Below are 24,257 nucleotides of genomic sequence, written 5' to 3'. Positions count from 1 at the left end.
ATTTTACAAAATTTTTATATTTCAAGCGATTCCAACTTTTGTTCCAAAATCTTTTTTTTGAGACTATTGATTCTAAAATTCATTCATATATTTGGCAGAATAAAAACCCAAGGCTAAGTAAGAAATTTACAATTTAATTATGAAAATATGTCTAGAATCATTAGACAAAATTAAGAATGAATGGAAAAGTGAACTCCAGACATCTATACCGATAGAGACTTGGAAGAAAATTCTTCATTTAGTTAATACATCTTCAATGTGTGCCAGACACTCGTTGATACAGTTTAAGAGAGTCCACAGGACCCCTATGTCCAAAGATAAGCTAGCTCATTTTTATAACCATATAAATCCTATATGTGACAGATGTAAATCGAATGTGGCTTCTTTGGCACATATGTTTTGGTCCTGTCCTCTTCTGGAAAGATATTGCAAAGACATTTTTAACATTATTTCAGATGTATTGAAGATTGATTTACAACCTCACCCTATCACTGCAATTTTTGGATTACCAAGGATAGAGTCTGGCCATTTATCTGCTTCCGCTAACTGTATGATTGCTTTTGTTACATTAATGGCCAAACGATCCATTTTGCTTAAATGGAAGGATCCAATACCCCCTATTACTTTTCAATGGTTTTCTCAAACTATATCATGTTTAAACTTGGAAAAAATTAGAAGTGGTACTGTCGATCCTTCGCTTAAATTTGAAGATATTTGGAGTCTATTTATTCAATATTTTCACATGATGTAGATCCCCTTTCAATAACTTTCCAACTTGGAGGAACGGACTTGACGACATAATATTGCTCTGTTTCTACTGAGAAATTTTAGCCCAGTTTTTAAAAAATTTTTTTTGTTTGTTTTTTAAAAAATTTTTTTGTTTAGTTTATATTGTTTAATTTTTATTGATTTGGGTTTTTTTTTAATTTATATAATAAATATTTTTCTTTCCTTTCTTTTATATTATATTCATTTACTGAGAGATCGTTGGATCTACAGGTTTTTTTTAAAATATATTTTATTGTTCTTATGATTATCTATGCTATGATTGTTATCCTGATCTTTGTATTACATGTATAAATATTGATGCTATATATCTGGATTAATTTGAAAACTAATAAAAAGATTGAAAAAGAATTAGGCATAACTATCTATATCATTACACGATATTATTACTGTCCATTTCCCTTAACTTTCCAAATTTCCCCTCAGACAGTTTAGTCCAAGCTCCTATATATACACCTGCTGTTAACAGATTCACCAGGACACCTACCAAAGTGAACTCCAATTGCCAAGGAACTGTTCCCACTTTCCTAGTACTGATGCCAGTGCCACGTAAACCAGAACTCCTTTCTCCACACACTATTCATTGAGCCACACTTTCAATTCTATGACCTGCTTGACACTATGCCAATTGGTATATGGCTCAGGATCCAGACATTACCACTTTTGTGGATCTATTTGTTAATTTAGACCTTAGCTCCTCTTACTTCTTCAGCAGAAGCTCTCCCCCAATTTTATTATGCAAATGTATCCTCTCACTCCATTCAAATTACTCTCCAGCTCTGAAGAGGCCTTTAACCCTAACACAGTCAGGCAACACAGCCTTTGGGGCTCTCATGTGGCTAGAGAGAACAGTATCTATCCACCCATCTACACAATCTGCTACTACAAGCATAATTTTTTTTTAATTCTCTCCTACTGGCCCCCTATAGAGGCTCCCATGTTCAATTTGTTTATCCTCTCTGCAATGCTTCCTCTTATCCTTATCTGCTGCAAGAGCCCTTTGGCAGGTAACAAAAAGATTCTTCCATTGGCTATTTATAGCTTTTGATTGAATTAATAATCTCATTAAAGGTATCAATTTTAGTTGATACTTCTACTTCTGTACGCACCAGCCAAACTACTTATATTCTTGTGATCTCATTGAATTTTCTCTCCTGTTCCCCGTCCCTCCCACATCCCTAGTGCCAGATTCCAGCATCTGCAAAATTTTGTGTCTGTTTTGCTGCTCCACTGTGAACTCTCTTCCAGGGATGCTTACCCTGAAAAAGTTCCAGTCTTGATGAAGGGTCTTGGTTCAAAACATTGACTGTTTATTTCCTTCCATGGATGCTGCCCGACCTGCTGAGTTCCTTCAGCACTTTTTGTCTATTGCTCCAGATTCCAGCATCTTTTGTGTCTCCATAAATGTAACATTGGCACGCTTCAGCTCATCTACTGCTGAAAACCCCATCTATGCCTGTACACAAAGAAACAGAAGCAGACTAGGCCACATGACTCGAGGCTGTTCAGACATTTAACAGATATCATGGCTGATTTGATCTTAGTTTCAACTCCACTTTACTACCCATTTCCCACAACCCTCTGCCCCTCTATATCTTAATGTTTTGCCCACCTTGGCCTTGAATATATTCATCATTTAGAACTCCACAGTTCTCTGGACCTAAACAATGCAACACAGTTTCCTTTGTACTACCTTCCCTAAATTTAAAGTCATCCTAAGTTTTGTTGCTCAACTCCAAATTCACACTCATCCATCATGCTGAGCATAAAGCTCCCATTTTAAAATCTCTTTATGGACTCAGCCCACTTGATCTCAGTAATTGCCCCTATTGCACACAGATAATTTGACTTTGAGGTACTTCATCACTTGGTTGATCTGATGTCAACACATACTCACTTTCTAACAGGAATCACTGAAAAGCATTCGGGAATGAGGAACCACACCACCACCACCTTATGCTAGCCATGCTAGGACAAAGTTATTAAAATCAGTAATTGTTTCCTTACCTTAACCAAGGCCATGATTAGCTCATACCAGAGAAAAAGAAATTGCAGAATCATCATATACCCAAAATACTGAACAATTTATTGGTATTGGTTTATTATTGTCACTTGTACCGAGGTACAGTGAAAAAACTTGTCTTGCATACCAAACGCACAGATCAATTTATTACACAGTGCAGTTGCAATGAGGTAGTACCGAGTGCATTGAGGTAATACAGGTAAAAACAATAACAGTACAGAGTGAAGTGTCACAGCTACAGAGAAAATGCAGTGCAATAACGTGCTAGGTCACAGTAAGGTAGATCATGAGGTCAAGAGTCCATCTCATCGTATAAGGGAACCATTCAATAGTCTTATCACAGTGGAGTAGATGCTGTCCTTAAGTCTGGTGGTATGTGCCCTCAGGCTCCTGTATCTTCTACCTGATGGAAGAGGCGAGAAGAGAGAATGACCTGGGTGGGTGGAGTCTTTGATTATGCTGGCTGCTACACCAAGACAGCGAGAGGTATAAGACAGAGTCTAAGGAGGAGAGACTGGTGACCGTGATGTGCTGGGCTGTGTCCACAACTCTCTGCAGTTTCTTGCGGTCCTGGGCAGAGCAGTTGCCATACCAAGCCGTGACACATCCAGATAGGATGCTTTCTATGGTGCATCGATAAAAGTTGGTGACAGATAAAGGGGACAAACTGAATTTCTTTAGCCTCCTGAGGAAGTAGAGGCGCTGGTGAGCTTTCTTGGCCGTAGCATCTACATGATTTGACCAGGACAGGCTGTTGGTGATGTTCACTCCCAGGAACTTGAAGCTCTCAACCTTCTCAACCTCAGCACAGCATTGGCTCCTCTAACCAAATAAGAAACTGCCACAAAATATCTATTTTGTTACCACAAATGCAAATTTTTTTTGTTGAAAAGTTATGATGTATTCCACACAAAAAAGGTATAATTTTTAAATAAAGATAATGTTGATTGTGTAAGAGCCAAAAATGAATTTGTAATAAAACTGCAGTATTTCCAATCTAGCAACTTGATTCTTGAATGATTCTGAACAGAGTTCCCAGTGCTTTGTGCTTTTTCCCATCAAAACATATGTGAACAACTTATGCTTGAAAAGCACACTCCGCTCCTTTCATCTTTTTGACTGCTTCACCCTCTTTTAGATGCCAAAAATACCTTAATTGTACCAATGTGTTTCAATTTTTATCCTGTTCAAGTAAACAGTTCCAACCACTATAGTTGTGACCTTGGAAGGGCCTTCAAAATATTTGACTTTTATTCTCGAATATTGCCTGTCCACACCCACCCCCCCCCCCCCACCCCCCAAGAGATGGCACTCTTACCTATTCCAGTGTTGGTTTGTTCCTCCTGCAATGCTTCACCTCCCAATACCGAAACAGTTCGCTCCAGTATCCTCCAAGATTCCATCTTTACAACACAGCAAATCTTAATTTATGTATATATCTCATTGGTCCATAACTTCATTCCAAATGAACTATGGAATGCTCAGACTGAAGTCGTAATCTCACCAAACCATACTAAACTTTTTACAGAATGCACTTGTTACAGAAATACAAATTAATGTTTTCTAAATTTCTTTCTCCTGCATCTCAAGTTCCAGGATAAACCAAGTCATCCAAACTTCTGCTATTAATATATCATCTCATGAGGTAGTGCAACTTGTTTATCCTTCCTATCCTCAAACCTCCACTTTTTCATTTTCAAAACATGATTCCAAAAATTAAACATTCATTCACAAATAATTCCAACAGCTTTATCCCAGGATATATCCGCAAACTTTCAGCCCTACATCACATCCATTCCCTCTATACCAATATCTGTTACAGAGCTGTCACCTAACCCAGCTGTGAATTTTGCATATGCTCCAGAAATGGTTACTGGAGACCAGATATTTTCACTGCTAGAAGCAAAATAAAAGTGTGATATATCAGTGCCAGGAAGACTGGTACTAGCACTTCCCACTTGTCTAACTGTGACCATTTTAAATAACACAAAGGCAACAGCGATTTTTCCTGGACTTTGGCTATTATTAAGCATTGTGATAACGATCAAGTAGTCTAATTCAATGATACAAGTATTTTATTCATGCACAGTGCCTCTTTGGAATGCTTTTTGCTGTCAATTCACAAGTGGTTCAGTTGTAATAAACTGGCAACAGCACTACTTTTTACATTTCCCTCCCTGGACACATGTAATATTCAAGGAGATCATAATTGCATTTTTGAACATCTACACCTCATTACATCTCTTTAAAAAAGGCCATAGGAGCCTAGCAGATATTTTACTAGATTAGTAATCCAGAGGCCTGCGCTAATGAGAAAGAAGTTCAAGTTCCACTACAGTAGCTGGGGACTTAAATTCAATAAAGATAGAAGAAATTGTGACCACAAAACCATCGGTCATAAAACATCTATCCAATTCACAAATGCCTTTTTTTAAAAAAAAGGAAATCCACCATCTTTACTAGGTCTGATAGAGAAAGGTGGAGATAAATATTGTTGTGGGTGATGTCAAACCCACAGCAATGTGCTAGATTTTATTGCCATTTGAAACAGCCTGGTAAGTCATTTAGTTGTATCAAATTGCCATAAGAACTAGGCAATTCAACATAACTGGACCCTACTCAGTCAGCTCTGCAAAGTCCTTCAACTTCTGGTGATGTGTACAAAACTCTTTGCTGGATCTGTTTACTAACTTTTTTCTAGACTTACTTAATTGAAGTTTCCAGCTGCATAGGAGTTTCTCAACCTCTCAGAATTCAAACAGCTGAGATCAGGCACAGATGCCTTCACCCACCGCCGCCTCCTTGCTTCCATGGCCAACCTCTCCCCTGGATCCCTCTCACTGTCAAAACAGTGTTCCTGAATTTGTCTCCTTCAGTGTTCATCTAGTACCCTGGCCACCTCCCACCCTCCTTTCTTCAGAACCCCTTCCTCCAATCATACACTCATCTTCCCCTCTTGCCAACTACTCCTCAACCTCTTCCTACCTGTTCTGCAAGCAGCACTCATCCTCTTCTTTCCTCAGACTAGCTGCATATTTTCTCTCTCCCTATCATTCCACCCTATGTGCCATTGCTAAGCAGAATTCTCTCAGTTAGCAGTACCCATCCCTGCTCCAGTTGGAAGGCCTGGCCCCACTCCTAGCCACAGAAGTTTAATAGCTTGCTAAATACGCAGGCATGGTAGTGTAACGCTATTACAGCACCAGCAACCTGGGTTCAATTCCAGCTGCTCTCTGTAAGGAGTTTGTACATTCTCCCAGTGTCTGCATGGGTTTCCTCCGGGTGCTCTGGTTTCCTCCCACATTCCAAAGACATGCAGGTTAGGAGTTGTGAACATGCTACGTTGGTGCCGGAAGCGTAGTGACACTTGCGGGTTGCCCCCAGAACACTCTCCACAAAGAAGCATTTCACTCTGTGTTCTGATGTACATGTGACTAATAAAGATCTCATGTTACGTTGTCCCTGCAGTACATCTACACCTACTATCCTTCCAAATGCGAGTTATATAATTCAACTTGTTGTTTAATCTGAGGGAAAGAACAACCATTTCCAGCCACCAACTGTCTGATTGTTTTTCTGATGATGGAAGTATATGCTTTATGAAACAAAGAATTCCCTTACACAAAATCACACAGACAAAATGTACACTGCCACCTATCCCTTTGTCAAAGACTAAATGCATAATACCAGTGGGCATGCATTTAAGGTGAGAGGGGGTAAATTCAGAGGAGATATGCAGGACAAGTTTTTTTTAAAAACACAGAGTGGTGGATGCCTGGAATGCACTGCAAGGGGTGGTGGTGGAGGCAAATACAATAGAGATGTTCAAGAGGTTCTTAGATAGGCACATGAATGTGCAGAAAATGGAGGGATATGGACATTGAGTAGGCAGAAGGGATTCGTTTAGTTGGACATCTGATTACTAATGTTTAGTTCAGCACAACATTGTGGGCCAAAGGGCCTGTTCCTGCGCTGTACTGTTCTACGTTCTATTAAATGGAGGGACAAAAAAAAGTATACAGGGAACAATGAGAGTATCCTTCAACTGATGTACAATAATCATGAAAATTAAGCTCAGTCTAGTTATAATAAGCTTGAATAGTATTCTTACAAAACAAGTGATTTGATCAATCTTTAACTTTAATTTTGAGTCACATTTTGCTCAAGTTTCAAGCCCTAATAACAAAATACTTTTACATTAGAAACAAATTTTAGATGATAAAGACGCCCTCAGAAGTATACCCTGCAGTAAACGGTAAATACAAAAAGTTTCATACAAAAAGTTTCATCCAAAATTAAATTTCAATTAGAGGACTGAGTTTGGCCATGACTCAAACGTGTGAAGTGAAACTTAAAAAGAACTTTCAACCATGAAGATTTCTTCATGCAAAGAGAATGTCATATTTAAAATGGCTTCCAGACCCAGGAGTAGAAACAAAAACCTGTGATCATTTAAGTCTCAGCTGGTTGTTGTGATGTGGAACTGCAAAATTTTGGGATGTATCAAAAAAAATGAATAAGCTGCTTTAACTCTTAAAGCTTGTTTCGCACATTAGGGAGACAATCATAGCCAACAATGAGAATTCAAAGAGCACATTCTTTGTTCTAACCACAGGGCATAGTTCAAATAATACATTTTGGATTTTCTCAAGACCAGTGTGAAAAGAAAATTCCAGCTATGATTAAGCTCTCTTGAAATAAACATTGGTGGATCAGAGTATTTAATTATTTAATTCACTTACCACAACTAAGGACAGAATGATGAAGCGTTTCCATAGGCAACTTGTTTCTATGTACAATTTACAGCCAGTTGCTAGCTAAACCATCTGCTTATGAAAGCTGTTTCTTAATTCTGCAAGCTTAATATAAAAAGGCAGGCCAGATCCAGATCCTTTAAGTTGTAATAGCTTTGATAAATATTGCACAAAAGTAGCAATTTGCAAATCCTTGCGAGTGTGGCAAGCACTTATTTCTTTGGGTACTTCCCTATTAGTGAAAGAGAATAAATCTCAATTAGATCACCAACTCCCTTTAAGAAAGGGAGCATACCCACCCCTACAGAGTCTGGCCCACTTAATATTCCAGACCACATTCCATAGCTGACTTTTAATGCCTTCAAGGTAACCTGGAATGCTCAACAAATGTAGCCTTAGCAGCAACATTAATAGATTTAAAATTACCTACAGTAAAATTCCAATAGCCCAGTACCCTAGGGACTTTGGTAATGGCAGACTAGCAGATTTTCCAGACTATTAGATGTTCCTTGTATTAATACCCAAATGTACTTTAATTTCACTTTTTTTTGCACATTACACAGCAGTATAATTATCCAGTGACCTTGGGGAATTTAAAGGGAGTGGGAAACATACAAATACTCCTGACCCCAGCTTTGGTTGCCCACAGACAGTACCCTGGCTCTAGCTGCACACACCTCTTCTACTCTGGACCCCAGCTCACACTTCAAACTACTGGGTAAACCAGATGCTGGATGATCAGGATTTCTGAACAATCAGATGCCAGATTATTAGCATTTTACTGTATTTTAAATATTAATGAGTAAACAAAATATATAGCCATTGTTTGCAAGTTCCTTTTGTTCTTGGATCTAGATATATTTTACTTGTCTCACAAGACTAATCAATATCCAACTCCCCCATTCCAAGAGCTTTAATCACTTAGACTACAAGTCATGAAGTGTAAACTGGCCCAATAAGATGAAGTTCCTGATGCAGGAAGCAACACAACTTACATTTTTCCTGGAACAAAAAGAACTTCCTTATTTACTGTATTATCCTGGGCCTGTATTTCAAGAGCAAGGATTCCCATCATTATAGCTGTCTCTGGAGACAAGTCAAAATATTTCTTCCTCAAACCAGAATGGAAGGACATTCAATGTGTTAAAAGAAAACATTCCAGTAAACCCACAAGATTACAAATAAAATTGTCTTGTTACACACCAGACAATAATTCCTTTATGCACAGATGAACCAATCACCTCACAACCTGTACTGATCATCATTTATGAGCATTGAGGAAACTATATGGCAAAGCTGATTGAAATGAAAAATTACACAGTCTGAACTATGAAGGATTTGTCATGAACCCAATGGTCCAAATGGCCTCCTGCACCATAACAATTCTATGATTCTACTTCATTTGATCTCTATCACTCTAACCTGTTCCAACAGCGCAACACCTAGACAGAAGCCCAGCTGAAAGAATCAACACATTTCCAGGGGTAGATCAGTAAATTTATTCCTAATCTTCACTCGCTGCCATCCTGTTAACAGAAGGTGACAAGTCACAGACACAGATAGAAGAACTGTAGTTGTTCGATCCCTTTCATGAGTTAATTGGAAAGTGTTTTGCAGCATGCTAAATACTTTCTGAAGTAAAATTATTATAATGTGGAAACAGCAACAACTTTTCATTATCAGGGGTGACTTATATTGAACACGGGAGAATGTGTTGTAAAATGGGGCTGTGATCAATTACTTGAACACATATACATCTGATATAGTTTCCCGAGTCTATTGTATAATTTTAATCTTGTAATTTAGCTAATCAAAACCTTAGCATCTAGATGTGTTTTGAATAACAATATAGACTTCATGGAATAAAAGCAAATTAAGTTCATTTTTCCTGAATTGTGCGAAGCCCACTGTAGGTTAGGTACAGTACCAACCTTCAAAAAGCATCCCATTAAACACTCCAATGGCCATTACACCAAGGTACCATTAATAAACATCCCGTGGACAACTACAAATGGATTGCATACTTTGCAAATCCATCTCAACACCATCCCATAAACGTCACAGGCAGATTCAGCAATGGTTCAAATATCCCATGATCATGATATATGCTCATTGTCCAATAAGAGCATTAGTGATCCCCACAACAAATGCAGATGCAATTTTTGTATAATCACTACTTCATGCGCAGGATTCACAATGACTAGGGACAAATGGTAGAAGGATTGAAGATCATAACAAAAATTCTGCTCACCCCAAGATTACTACACCAATTGCCAGCATGATAATATTATTGGTTGTTCTTCTAATGTGGCATCATTTTTGTTCAAATGCTGCTGATTGTTGGTTATATATCAGACTTCCAAATTTTACGAGAATTTTCTTAATCAATGGCTTAACATTTTCTTCTCACATTCTACTTAGAAAAGACAACAGTGAATAGCTAGCTTTTTTTTGGGATATTCTTAAAGCTAGATGGTAGCTCAAATTTATGTTGTTGGCTGCTGTGCACACAGGAGATGCAAATCAAGGATGGGGTTGTTGGGAGTGCGGAATACAGAGTAGAGGCTAATATTCTTTGTTGTTTCAAGTAGTTCAATATACTGTAACAGCATATAATGATAATATACTGCAACAGCATATTATTGACATAAATTTGAAGGTTGACCCACCACATTCCCTTTGCAATGCAACAGAAATATTTTGTGGAATTATTGGAAATGAATTAGTTTTTCTTTAGAGTGACCAACTAGTAACTAGTCCAAAGCTGCTCCCAAGGCCTGTTAACTCAGCAATGAGAACCAAAAACCTAAGAATTTCCAAAATCACATGAACTGACACATTAACTCCACAAGACAGGATCAACCCCTCTAATTTTCGCTCTAATCAAAAGGTGCCTTATTGCACACCTGCAGTACTTATTAGCCCCAATTAAGACTATGGACTCTTCATTCATGTTAGCCTTACCAAATTAAGTCACCTAGCATAGTACAAGATGTTGGTCTTGGAAATAAAACCCTTGGAAAATATGGACCAACCATAGTTAGAATGTTAAAAGCAGCATTAGAATAAAAAGGAAACATCTTTAAAACGTTGACAAATGGGTAGCAAGCCTGAGGATTGGGAGAATTTTAGAATTCTGTTAAGGCTGACCAAGAAACTGAGGGGGGGGAAAAAGTGAAGTACATTAAAACTCCTTTAACCCAGCACACTCAGGACTTGTGGTGCCTGGACTAGCAGATTTTCTAAATCACTAGAGGTTAATCCTATTAAAACTACAACACACTTATGATTCACTTTTTTAAAAAAATGTTACACAGCTCAAAATAAATCTTCCAATGAACATCAAGTGCAGGAACCAGGACCTCCATGTGCAATGCCAAACCATCAGGTTTTTCAAATAGCAAATTTCAGATAGTGGATTACTGCAGTTTTACTGTAGTGACTGACAAAAACAAACAAGGACATCTGTAAGTATGCCAACATGGAAAACAGAAGAAAAAGTGAAACAGAGTCAGGGGCAGAAGCAGGAGAAATTATTTTTGGATAAAGAGAAAAGGCAGAGATATTACATTAATACTTTGTATCCAATTACAAGATAGAAATGCAAACAAAAAAGTACAGTAAAAAGCAAGAAACTAAGGATTTAATCAGAATGAGATTTTAACTAAGATAGAGATATTACAAGAGAAATTAATTCAGTTGCAAGCCTGCTAATCTCCTTGAACTGACAGGTTTTTAAAAAGGAAGTTACTATAAAGATAGTACATATATTGGTTTTGATGTTCCATCATTCCCTAAATAATAGAACTTCTGCAAATTGAAAGGTCACAAGCAAAACCCTGCTTATCAACAAAACAAAGAGGAATCAGATTTTCACCTGCCCACCCCACCTCCCTTATTTGGTTCTATGCTCCACCTTCCATTCCCAGATTCCATCATCTGCAGCCCTTTGTTGCCTCCACATATCACCTCCCATCCCGTCGCTATTTCCACTCTTCCCTCCTCCATGTGCCGAACATTCTCCTCACCTGGATCTACCTATCACTTGCCAGTTCTTCCTCCACCCCTTCCCCTCACCTGTTTATACTGTCCATCTCCCCTCTGTATTTCAGTCCAGCTGAAGGGACTTAACCCAAAATGTCAACTGCCCATTTCACTCCACAGAATCTGCCTGACCCAGAGTTCCTCCAGCATTTTGTTTTGCTCCAGCTTCTAGTATCCACAGTCTTCTGTGGCTCCAGGAGTCAAAAATATTGGCCAATTAATCTGATATCAGAAGGTAGTAGCAGATTAACAATTTGGTCACATATGTAAAACCTAAAAGAATCAGGAAAATTAAAAAAAAGAGCAAAATATTGATGACTTCAAATGAATCAATTTCAGCTGCAGCTGAATGAAAGCCATATTTGATGGAACATATTTCATTGCAATATTTCACCAATGCACTTTAAATAAACTAAATGACTCAGTCAAGTTATTTGCAGGAGGAAAAAAATTGCCATTTAAATATTTCTCATTCAAAGCATGATGTAAGCACTTTTTAAAATGTTACTAACATGTTACTCATTCACAGTTTACTGAATAAAAGCATATCTTGACTTTTTTTAAAGCATGCCATCAGAAGGTCACAAATTTAAACTTTACAACTTAGTTTCATCCTAAATGGTGGCACCAATGCAGAATCACACTGCACTGCTATACTCATCTTTCTTTTACTAATGGCCAAACTAAAAACTTTGCATTAATATAACAATTTTAACCGGACCCGAATCTTTTGGCCCCACAGAGGGCACATCAATTTTCAAAAGGACCTCCCACCTCAATGTTAAAATAAAATTGTTGAACAGAACTCAAACGAAAAGAACATTACAGATTTTATACCACAGAAACAAGCCACTCCGGCCAACAGCACTTTGTTCCATCAGTTGAGGATTTCAATCATTTCAAACTACTCTCTCAGCACAATTACAGTAAAACTACAATAAAATACTGCCCGACTCTTCGGAAATCCCAATAGTTCGGCATTTGTCTCACGGGACACCACTCCCGCATTCCTGACACCCAGGGATCCCAGCTCCCCTGCTCCCTTGAAATTCATTTGGTTCCATTTTGCATACTCCCTTGAAACCTACCAGGACCCTGTTTCCCCAAGTGCTCTTTAAACTTAACAGTTTCATCAGAAACTGTATTATTCCATTGTGTAGTATCTAAAAAACCTGCAAATTAAATGTATTGGAGTATCAAAAATAACAACATCCAATAGTCTGGAAAATCTGCTAGTTTGGCACCAAATCCTGAGCATGCCAGATTAACAGAGTTTTGCTCTAAATTTGCTTCCCTAGTAATCAGTTTACAAATTGATCGGCTTCAATAGATACATAGTTCACCATTCACATAAATACATTTAATACAACTGAACTCAATGCAGATTTAAACTTTTAGTGAGAGAAAGAACTAGCTACCAGATTTTAAATAATTCAATAAGCAACTCACTAGGTCAACAACAGTGCACACATGACCCTTTGCCTTCCCTTTTTCTTCAAAGAAAGTTACTGATTAGCTCCACGAATAACATTTTCCTGAGTCAGCTGTTCTGAGAAAGACAAACAATACTGACCTGGATTATTTCACTAATTAGTACAGCAACACTGATGTATAGGGAATTTAAGATCATAGTCTTCTTAAAATACAGTAGACTTTGTGCATTGACACCCTACTAAAATTATAACTGTTTGGCAGACTTACAATCAATAATAGAACAGAACAGTACAGCACAGGAACAGGCCCTTCAACCCACAATATCTATGCTGACCATGCCAATTTCAACTAATCCCATCTGCCTGCACATTATCTATATCTCTCCATTCCCTGCATGTTCAAGTGCCTGTCTAAATGCCTCTTAAATGTTACGATCATATATTGAATAAACTTGGTTTTAAAGGAACACCAATTTTATTAAAAATTGCAAAATAGCTGTTCTTATTGGACAGCAGCTATTAATGAAATACACCGAGGGCATAATATAAAAAGTGCTTATACACAATGAAATGGAGTAATTAACAGAATAACAAATGTCAATGCACTATTGGTCAAATATTCACATTCACGCACTTCTTACAAGCATTGGTACAAAATAATTTCAAAAATATTACTACACTGATCAACCAGGTTGATGCATTCTTCCACTGAAAGAGAACATAAAATCATGTTTTAGCAATCTACAGGAAGACATCACGAGCTTTTCCAGACAGGAGTGAAAAAGATGTCACAGAACAGTAACCAAGAACTGAGACTATGCTAATTTTTACCCTCTCTGATGAAAGATATTGAGGATCAGGTCAAGATTAAGGAGGTACATGTCAGGTTTAGGCAGCTGGGATCAAGCAAATCCGTTGAGTATATTTAAGGATGGAATCAGGAAGGCAAAAAAGGGGACATGAGATATTGTTGGCAGATAAGATAAAGGAAAATCCTAAGATTCTATAGGCATAATAAGAGAAAAAAGTATAACTAGGGAGAGACTAGGTCCCCTTAAGGATCAATGTGGTCGTCTACGTTTGAATCCACAGGAGATGGGCAAGGCATTAAATGAATACTTGTCTGTATTTACCATGGAGAAGGTCAAAGCTTGGAACTTCAGGGAAGAGAACAGTGATGTCCTGAAATATACCAGCATCACAAAAAAAAGGTGTTGGCAGTATTGAGGCGGATAAAAGTGGAGAAGTCCCTGGAGTCTGACCGAGTGCATCTTAGAATGTAGTGGGAAACAAGGGAAAAAATTGCTGGGGCCCTGGAAGAGATTTTTGCATTTTCCTTGACCCATGGTGAGGTACCAGAAGACAGCAGGGTGACTAATGTTATATATTTAAGAAGGGCTGCAAAGACAAGCCAGTGAACTACAGACCGGTGAGCCTTAGTGGTGAGAAAGTTACTAGAGAAGATTCAGGGATTCAGACAGATAGGATCCATCTGCATTTGGAAAAGCAAGGTCTTAGGACAGTCAGCATTCCATTGTGTGTGGGAAGTAGTGTCTCACAAATGTGGCTGAGTATTTTTAAAAAGAGGTGACAAAGAGGATTAACGAGGGTGGGGTGGGGCAGAGCTGGGCTGGGCTGGGCAGGGCAGTAGATGTCTGCATGGACTTTAGCAGGTTTTTGACAAGGTCCCACATGGTAGACTGGTCTGAAAGGTTAGATCACATGGTATCCAGCGTGAGCTAGCTAATTGGATAGAAAATTGGCTTGGTGCAACAAGGCAGAGAGTGGTAGTGTTTCATACTCGAGGTCTGTGACTAGTGTTGTGCTACAGGGATCAACGCTGGATTCCCTGTGGTGTGTCATCTATACTAATGATTTGGATGACTATGTGGGTGGCATAATTAATAAGTTTGTGGATGACACAAAATTGGTAACGTGGTGAACAGTGAAGAAGGTTGTCCAAGTTTACAAGATCTAGATCAATTGGGAAAGTGGACCAAAGAATGGCCTATGGAATTCAACTCAGACAAGTGTGAAGTGATGCTTTTTGGGAAATTAAACCAGGGCAGGATTTGCACAGTAAATAGTAGGGCCCTGGAGTTTGCTGAAGAACAGGGAGACCTAAGGGTACAGGTATATAGTTCTCCAGAAGTGGCAATACTGGTAGATGAGGTGATGAAGGTGGCTTTTGGCACACTTGTCTTCTTCATTTAGGGCATTCAGTACAAGAGTTGGACATCACACTACTGCTGTACTAGATGTTGGTTAGACCACACCCACAATATTGTGTGTAGTTCTGGTCGCCATACTGTAGATGGATGTCATTAAGCCAGAGAGGGTACAGAAAAGATTCACAAGGACATTGCCCAGACTGGAGGGCTTGAGTTACAAGGAGAAACTGAATAGGGTGGGACTGATTTCCCTGGAATGAAGGAGGCTGAGCGGTGACCTCTGGAGGTTTATAAAATCATGAGGTGGATAGTCAGAATCTTTTTCCAAGGGTAAGAGTTTAAAACTAGAGGGCATAGGTTTAAGGTGAAAGAGGACCTGAGGAGTAGGTTTTCCCCCACACAGGGGATGGTGGGTATTTGGAACAAGTTGCCAGATAGAGGTGGATACAATTACAATGTTTAAAAGGCATTTGGACAGGTTCATGGATAGGAAAGGTTTAGAGGGATATGTGCCAAATACAAGCAAATGGAACTAGTTCAGGAAGGCACCTTGGTCAACATGGGTCTTCAGCCCAACTTGTCCATTTCCATGCTCTACAACTCTATGGTCCAAAATACTGAAGGCAATTATACTATTCCAACTACTGTCCCAGTCAAGTTCCAATATTCACCACAGAATTGTTATCACACTCAGTTTTCTACACATTAGGCCATCAAATGAATCATGACATGATGAATTATACGATACAACTTGAATAACCAGCAAACTCTAGGCAAAAAATAAATTTTCATAGATTTAATGCAAAACATCTCAAAACATTGCGAAGGGTCTTCAACCTGAAATGTTAACTCTGGTTCTCTTTCCACAGATGCAGCCTCACTTACTAAGTACTTGCAGCATTTTCTGTTTTTATTACAGATTTTCAGCATCTGCAGTTTTGTTTTGATTTTCAAAACACAATCTTCATTAATAAGCAAGTTAATTAATTCAAAATTCATCTTACCAAATCTGGAGCACTGACAGCCCGACCAATGAAACCCTGAAAATGAAAATATGCATTTTGTTTGATTTGAATCCAATGTAGTTGCACACAAATTAAATACAGAATAATAATGAGTAATGCATAAATAGTCCTCAAACTGAAAACCTAAAACCTTCATCCAAATTTTATTAACTACGATTATACAAGATACATCATGTCCAAATCCAAGTTATGAAATATTTCCATATCCAGTTTTTCACTGGAAGAATATTTTTTAATTTAAAGTGCTACGTAACTCAAATATTTGTTATTTCCCCAATACCTCATTTCAAAGGGTGGCACATAGCGGCATAGAAGTCAACACTCCTGTCTCACAGGTTCAGGTACCCAGTTTTGATTCTAACATTGTATGCCATCTGTGTAGAGTTTGTACATTTTACATCTTCCCCATGACCAAGTGACTTTCTGTTAGGTGATCCAGTTTCCTGCCACATCTCAAATGCATGGTAGAAATTGGCTCTAGTAAATTACCCCTAAGTGTAGGCAAGCACAAAAAGAATCAAAGGCGAGTTGAATGGCATGTGAGAGAATAAACTGCAGGGAAACAAGGAGAGGTGGAATGGGACTAATGGGATTATTCTGCTGGGAGCCAGTATAGACCCAATGGACTGAATGATCTCCTATGTCAGATTAAGAAATATGCCAAGCTCCCATGTAATTTTTACTTGAGTGGACATTTCTTTGTCCATTAAAAATGTATTTTAAAATAAAAAATTGTTGTCACTGTGAATGAGCCAGTGGAAAGAGAACCAGAGTTAACATTTCAGGTTGAAGACCCTTCACAATGTTTTGAGATGTTTTGCATTAAATCTATGAAAATTTATTTTTTTGCCTAGAGTTTGCTAGTTATTCAAGTTGTATCGTTAATTCACCATGTCATGATTCATTTGATGGCCTAATGTATAGAAAACTAAGTTTGACTACAATTTAATAACAGAGAATGGAGCTGCAGATGTAAAAGATCTTTATTCAGCACAGCAAACAGGCACTTGGGAGAATCTCTCACACACACACTCTGGAGAAACTCAGGAGAATCTGTGGGAGTGAGGTTTTATACTCTTTAAACACAAAGATAACAATAAGCAATTAAATACAGTTTTGATGGATGTACAGGCAGACCCCAGGTTATGCAAGGATTCTGCTCCTGAAAACTGTCCAAGAGCTGATTTTTCCACATCAGAATCGTCCACTTCCTATAGCTACCCATACACTTCCCATAGTTCGTTCATTTCTTTGAAATATTCACCCTAAAACTACCCATATTTAAAGGAACACATAGGTTTTCCAGTTGCTAATGAATACAAAACATTTTCTTGAAAATTCTTTAGAACAAAACTGGGGGAGAATTTGCGTAAAGTCAGAATTCCAGAAGTCAGGTCTTCCATAACCTGGGAAGCCCCTATAATTACCTACTTAACTTTAACATTTTGGATGTAGACAAGTAACTTTGTAGAATTACACATTTACAACAGCAGCAGATCTCAACTGACAAGATTTTTGAACATCTGTGGATAGTCTAAAATTAGAGTCCCAAGTACAAAACTCCAGACATCTAAAATATAGTTCTTTTATTAGTGTTCAGGATTAACTCCCTGTATATACAAACACAGAATATTACATGACAAAATAAATGTCTTGAACTAGGTGTGTCTTTAACTATGCATTGAAATAGGAGATGGCCACTTAATACCTTCGCTGATCTCATCCTGGGAGTTTTCAATGAGGGGACTATTAACATAATCATTTATTGCCCTTCTCCTGCTTAATTACAATGGTACACAATGAGAATGATCCATGCCCAATGGCTAGTTTCAATGCCCTTGAAGTGTCAATGTATGTTTACATTTTCAACAGATTTTTTTTGAAGACTGGTTTTTGTTTGCATTACTGCTGCCCTACCCAATAACTTGGTGAAAAGATGTCCCATACCTAACAATCCCTAACTGGCACATTTCAGGCTGCAGGAGTACATGCTTAGGGATGCACTGAAGCTTGGTGCAGCCAATGCAAAGGCTCTGTGGGGAAGGACCACAGTCAATGGTCCTTCCACTACTGGACATTGAGATGCTGAGTCTGGCAGCGAAGCCCCTGAAACAACAGAAGGGTATACTATACCTGGGGGGGGGGGGGGGGGGGGCCCACATGAGTGGCAATGGTGCTATGTACAGGAATAAAAGGTGTGCTAACACCACTGAATTTAATGGACAAATGATAATTAGAGCTTTGCACTATGCTTATTCTTTTGTACATATTGTGTTATAAAATTTATTTTTGAAATTAAAAAGTTTATAATATGGAGAGCTATTAGTGAATAATAGATCTGCAAAAGTCAATGTGCCACTTCTGCTAAAAACAGAATCAGTTATCAGAAAATGATCAGGACAATTTTTGATATCGTAAAGGTTGCATCACATTTCAGTTGGTAGTCAATGACGTCAGAATTGCTATGCTGAGGATGTGTAGGACTAATAAACTATAACTGTATTCATATCTTAAAACAGATGAGAATTATGGCTGCTTGAAATACTGATTTAAAAAGTGTCCTTCAGGCCAGAACAGCCACACCACTGCTTTCCTGGGCTGGGTGCTGTGTGGTAATTGCTGTGTCTGGAACTTAATTGGATTCCCATTATGTTTGGCTATGGAGATGATGGTCAATCTTAACGGGAAATGGGAAGGCTGTCTCAAACAATGAAGGTGATACCTGCCTTTGTTTCACCTGATTGCTAAACGATTAGCTGAACCTGGGGTGTGAGGCTGCTCTTTGTCCATCTGCAGTAGCCCTTTGTCCATTTCCTGCTCAACCGAGAACTCCGGCGCCTGACTCATTAAAGTATGCGTGACAACGTTTGTATAAATTATTGTCTGCCCCCTCTGTACCTTGGAGAACTCCGCTGCAGGCTCCACAATAAATAAGGAGATTTCTCCCTAGCAATATATTGCTAAATAAATGTGTTTGAAGTAAACTGTGGCACTGTGTGATCTTCCAACAGACAGAAGGGGAACTTCAAAATCAGGTTAACAATACTAATATCTAATGGATGGGGAGTGACCAAAAATACTTAGTGTGTGTGAATTTGAGACACGAGGCAAGATTGAGATAGAGGATGTTTTTAAAAAACTGGAAACATTCAAAAGGTAAAAGGAGACAAATATTGAGGACCGTGTACCAAAGAGGACAATATGGGTGTTCTCAAACCGGAAACCAGGGATGAACCGGGAGATCCACTCCTTACTGAAGTCGAAGTACTGAAGTCGAGATACGACCTCCATAAAGCTATCAGGAATGCCAAGAGACAACACCGATTCAAAATAGAGTCCCAGACCAGCCGTCAGTTGTGGCAGGGTTACATACTATAAACGGGCTACAAAACAAAGTCAGACAGCATAATCAACAATAGTGCATCCCTTCCTGATGAGTTTAACACATTCTATGCATGTTTTGAACCGAAGGGGAGTGGTTTGTCACCACCCACCCTGACAGCCTCCAATGCAACTGAAGCCATGGTCACTGTTGAGAACAGAAGATCAGTTGTCCAGAGAGTGAACCTGAGGAAAGCATCTGGCTGGGTGGTGTCCCTGGCCATGTGCTCAGATATTGTGCTGATCAGCTGGCAGGGGTATTTGCAGACATATTTAACTTCTCCCTTCAATCCAAGGTTCCCACCTGTTTTAAGATGACCACTATCATCCCGGTACCTAAGAAAACAAGGTAACGTGCCTTAATCCACTATCATGAAGTGCTTCGAGAGGCTGGTCATGGCACGCATTAACTCCACCCTCCCAGGAAACCTCAACCGACTGCAATTCGCCTACCACCGAAATAGGTCTACAGTGGACGCCATCTCATCTGGATAGTAAACACAGCTTCAATAGACCATTGTTTAATTGACTACAGCTCTGTCATCAATACTATAATCCCAAGCAAACTCATCACCAAACTCTGAGACCCGGGACTCAACACCTCTCTGCAACTGGATCCTTGACTTTCTAACCAACAGACTGCAAGCAGTGAGGATAGGGAGCAACACCTCCAGCACAATTATTCTCAACACTAGTGCCCTACAAGGCTGTGTCCTCAGCCCTCCACTCTGCTCCCTATATACTCATGACTGCATGGTCAGATTCTGCTCTAACTCCATCTACAAGTTTGCAGATGATACCACCGTTGTAGGCCGTATCTCAAATAACAATGAGTCAGATACAGGAAGGAGATAGAGTGTTCAGTGACATGGTGTCATGACAACAACCTTTCCCTCAAGGTCAACAACCTTTCCTTCAATGTCAACAAAAGAGCTGGACATTGACTTCAGGAAAGGGGCTGTGTACATACACCTGTCTACATTAACGGTGGTGAGGTTGAGAGGATTGAGAGCTTCAAGATCCTAGGAGTGAACATCACCAATAGCCTGTCCTGGTCCAACCACGTGGACGCCACGGCCAAGAAAGCTCACCAGTGCCTCTAGTTCCTCAGGAAGCTAAAGAAATTTGGTATGTCCCCTTTGACACTCACGAACTTTTATCAATGCACCACAGAAAGCATCCTATCTGGATGCATCATGGATCGGTATGGCAACTGCTCTGCCCAGGACCACAAGAAACTGCAGAGTTGTGGACACAGCCCAGTGCATCACGGAAACCAGCCTCCCCTCCATGGACTCTGATTATGTTGGCTGCTTCACCAAGGCAGCAAGAGGTATAGACAAAGACCCTACCCACCTGGGTCACTCTCTCCTCTCCCATCACGCAGAAGATACAGGAGCCTGAGGGAACATACCACCAGGCTCAATGACAGCTTCTACCCCACTGTGATAAGACTATTGAATGGTTCCCTTATACGATGAGATGGACTCTTGACCTCAATCTACCTTATGACCTTGCACCTTATCGTCTACCTGCAATGCACTTCCCTGTAGCTGTAACACTTTATTCTGTTATTGTTTTTACCCTTTACTACTTCAATGCACTGTGTAATGAATTGATCTGTACAAACAGTATGCAATACAAGCTTTTTTAGTGTACCTCCGTACAAGTGACAATAATACACCAAAACCAAAAGAACCAAAAAAAACTACAAACTAATGTCACAACAACTTGTTTTTATGTTGCATTTAACTTAATGTGGTCCTTCCCTTGAATACATCTCTACATGCCTGACACCAGACTCCCAAAACAGAAACTCTATTCCAAGCAACCAGGTAGATGAAGGAAAAACAAGTCAAGGATATGCTCAAAGCTTCCTTGGGGAAAACAAAATGATAAAATCCCCACTGACTCTTGGGAAACTCTAGCTGTGACTATCCAAAGGGAGCATTCAGGATGGCACCACATCCATGAATGGGAACATACAGAAGCCAAGCATAAACAGAAGGAATGCAACACTTCACAAACCACCACCCTCCCCCTCATCAGTCCCATCAGCACCTGCTGTCCCACTTGCAGAAGTCTGAAGTCCCCACATTGGTCCCATCACTCACTTCAGAACTTGAATGGAAACAAGTCATCCTCAATTCTGAGGGACTCACCAAGACAAAGGTAATGTACTAATACATTTGAAGATGCTCAGCTCATAAATATAATGCACGTGGAGAAGTTATTCCAAGTGTTCAGTTTCTGGATAGCAAGAAGAGGCAAATAATTGTTATAGACCAGCTGCTTCAAACAGATAACCTGCTATGCTTTTACTGTTCAGCAAAATAGCCTCCATTGCAGCTTGAGTTGTGTCTTTTACACTCATGTTCTAGGCTCCACCATTAAGGTTGGGGATGTTAATGATAACACCACCTCTTCCGAAGAAAGACAAATTATTGGTTTATTATTGTCATGTGTAATGAGATACAGTGGAAAAACTTATTTGCATGCCAGCCAGGCAGATCATGCCATAAGTATATTGAGGTAATATAAAGAAAACAAAATGCAGAATACAGAATGTAGTGCAGCAGCTACAGCATAAGTGCAGTGCAGGTAAACAAATAAAGTGCAAGGGCTACAACAAGGTAGATCGGGAGATCAAGAGTTCATTTTTAGCATATGAGAGATGTATTAAAGAGTCTGGTAACAACAGGATAAAAGCTTTTGTATCTTCTGACCAACTGAAGAGGGGAGAATAAAGGATGTTCAGGGTGGGAGGGGTCCTTGATTATGTTAGCTGTTTTCCCGAGGAAGTGGGAAGTGTAGACGGAACCAATGGATGGGAGGCTGATTTGCATGACGTACAGGGCTGCATTCACAAATTTTTTTTAAAATCATAAGAGTGGTTACGATCTGGAACTCACTACATGAGTCGACTGGGGCTTTCAAAAAATTGTGCATCTATTAAAGGGAAAACAATTTCCAGAATTATAGGCAAAGAGTAGAAGAATGCACCACTGGTACATGCCATGGCTTCTTCCATTGCACTTTCCAAATACAATCATACCACACAAGAGGACAAGGAGAACAGGCCCAAGAAAACGTCACCTGCAAATCCCTCTGAGGCACACACCATCCTATCTTCAAAACATTGCTATTAGTTAGGGAGTGCAAGGATTTTAGCTAAGATAATGAAGGAACAGCAAAGTGGCAAGACCACTTTTACATTGGTTCACATATCCTGCCACTGGATTTGGAGGATCTTGTGGATGCAGTTTTTGTGCACTTTGAGTTACTTACTGCAAGTTTCCCACATCTCCAATTCATCCAGGTGGAGGATCACAAATATTCTGTTCACTGCGAGCTTAGAGTTGGGTTTGAGGTCTCAATCTTTGGACAGTATTTCCACCCCTCCCCCAAAAGGTGTCTGAATGCTGTGCTGGCACACTGGAGGTAGTCATGAATTTTATTGTTAATGTTTCCCTTTACTGAAAAAGTGGTTCAGAAGATAAGGGAAGCACTGGGTCAAGTTGCTGAAAAACTTGATCTTCTGAATGTTCAGATCTAGGATAATTCTCTTGTGTGCTCATTGAAGGAATCAATGCCAACTTGGACTTCAGCCGAGTGGTGCCTTACAACTCAAAGACTGAAATTGATGTGATCTTAGTTCTGAGGTGGAGGTGAAGAACTGTTTCTGGCCCTTCTTCAGATTAGCTTGAAGATGAAGAAAGATTATAACAAGTAACGTTAAGAAAAATGTCTGCACTGGGATTAGGTCTGTTATAGAACTGTTGACAAGGACCGCAACTTGGAATAGTAAGAGGATAGTGGTTAATTTATAAGGACAACCAATTTTGACGAGGATTTTCAATAATCCCACCGCTAACAGAATTGAAGGCTTATGAAAAGGTCGAAGGCAGCTGCGTAAAGTGGTCGATGATGCTCCATGAACGCTTCTTGCATCTAATCACATTATAAAGATTATGTCCATTGTGCCTCGGGATGAGCAGAATCCATTACACCTCTGGAAAGAATTCCAACCATTGGTAGGGAACAATTGAGGATTCTTGTGATGACTTTCCCTGTGGCAAATTGCAGGGACCAATAAGAATATATAAATTAGGAACAGGTTTAGCCCTTCTAGCCTCCTCTGCAATTTAAAATGATCATGGCTCATCTACACCATCCCATCTGCCTGTAGACACCCTTCACCCTCTTGCTCAACAACAATCTGCCTATATCAGCCCAAAGAAAAAAAATCAAATATTCAATTCCACCATCCTTTGGGAAAAAACTTTCAAAGACTTATGATCCTCATAAGAAATTACCTTATCCATCTTAAAATTTTTAAAACAGTAATGCCTAGTTCTAGATTATCCAGTAAGAGACAACATGCTCTTTATATCCAGTGTCAAGACCTATCTGAATGTTTCAATCAAGTCATTTCTCATTCCTCTGCAATTATTCCACTGGAATCGTTTCTTGTTGAAAAACAGTCACACTTAGAGCATCCACCAATAAGATCTCAATTTCCAAGATCAAGGAGATGTTGTGGATTCATATCAGAAATATTTCTCTGCTTTATTTTTAAAACAAGTAGAAACCTGCTACAGAGGTCTCATTTTATTTTGGCTGTTGAATGGCCATTTCAA

General features: G+C 39.2%; 1 protein-coding gene across 5 annotated transcripts in view; it reads right to left on the bottom strand.

Moving 5' to 3' along the window:
- Positions 1–24,257, bottom strand: part of LOC127575773 (uncharacterized) — a 177,643-nt gene that overhangs the window by 136,343 nt on the left and 17,043 nt on the right. For 4 of the 5 annotated variants that reach the window (XM_052025850.1, XM_052025852.1, XM_052025851.1 and 1 more), the window contains one exon: positions 16,216–16,251. The exons of the other annotated variant lie outside the window; for it this stretch is intronic. In XM_052025850.1, coding sequence (XP_051881810.1) covers positions 16,216–16,251 — 36 coding nt within the window. The remainder of the gene's footprint in view (positions 1–16,215; positions 16,252–24,257) is intronic. 5 annotated transcript variants of the gene reach the window in all.

This window comes from Pristis pectinata, chromosome 11, assembly GCF_009764475.1.
Source record: "Pristis pectinata isolate sPriPec2 chromosome 11, sPriPec2.1.pri, whole genome shotgun sequence".
Taxonomy (NCBI): Eukaryota; Metazoa; Chordata; class Chondrichthyes; order Rhinopristiformes; family Pristidae; genus Pristis; species Pristis pectinata.
Note: the sequence above shows the minus strand (reverse complement) of the source record. Positions and strands in the feature narration are given on the sequence as shown.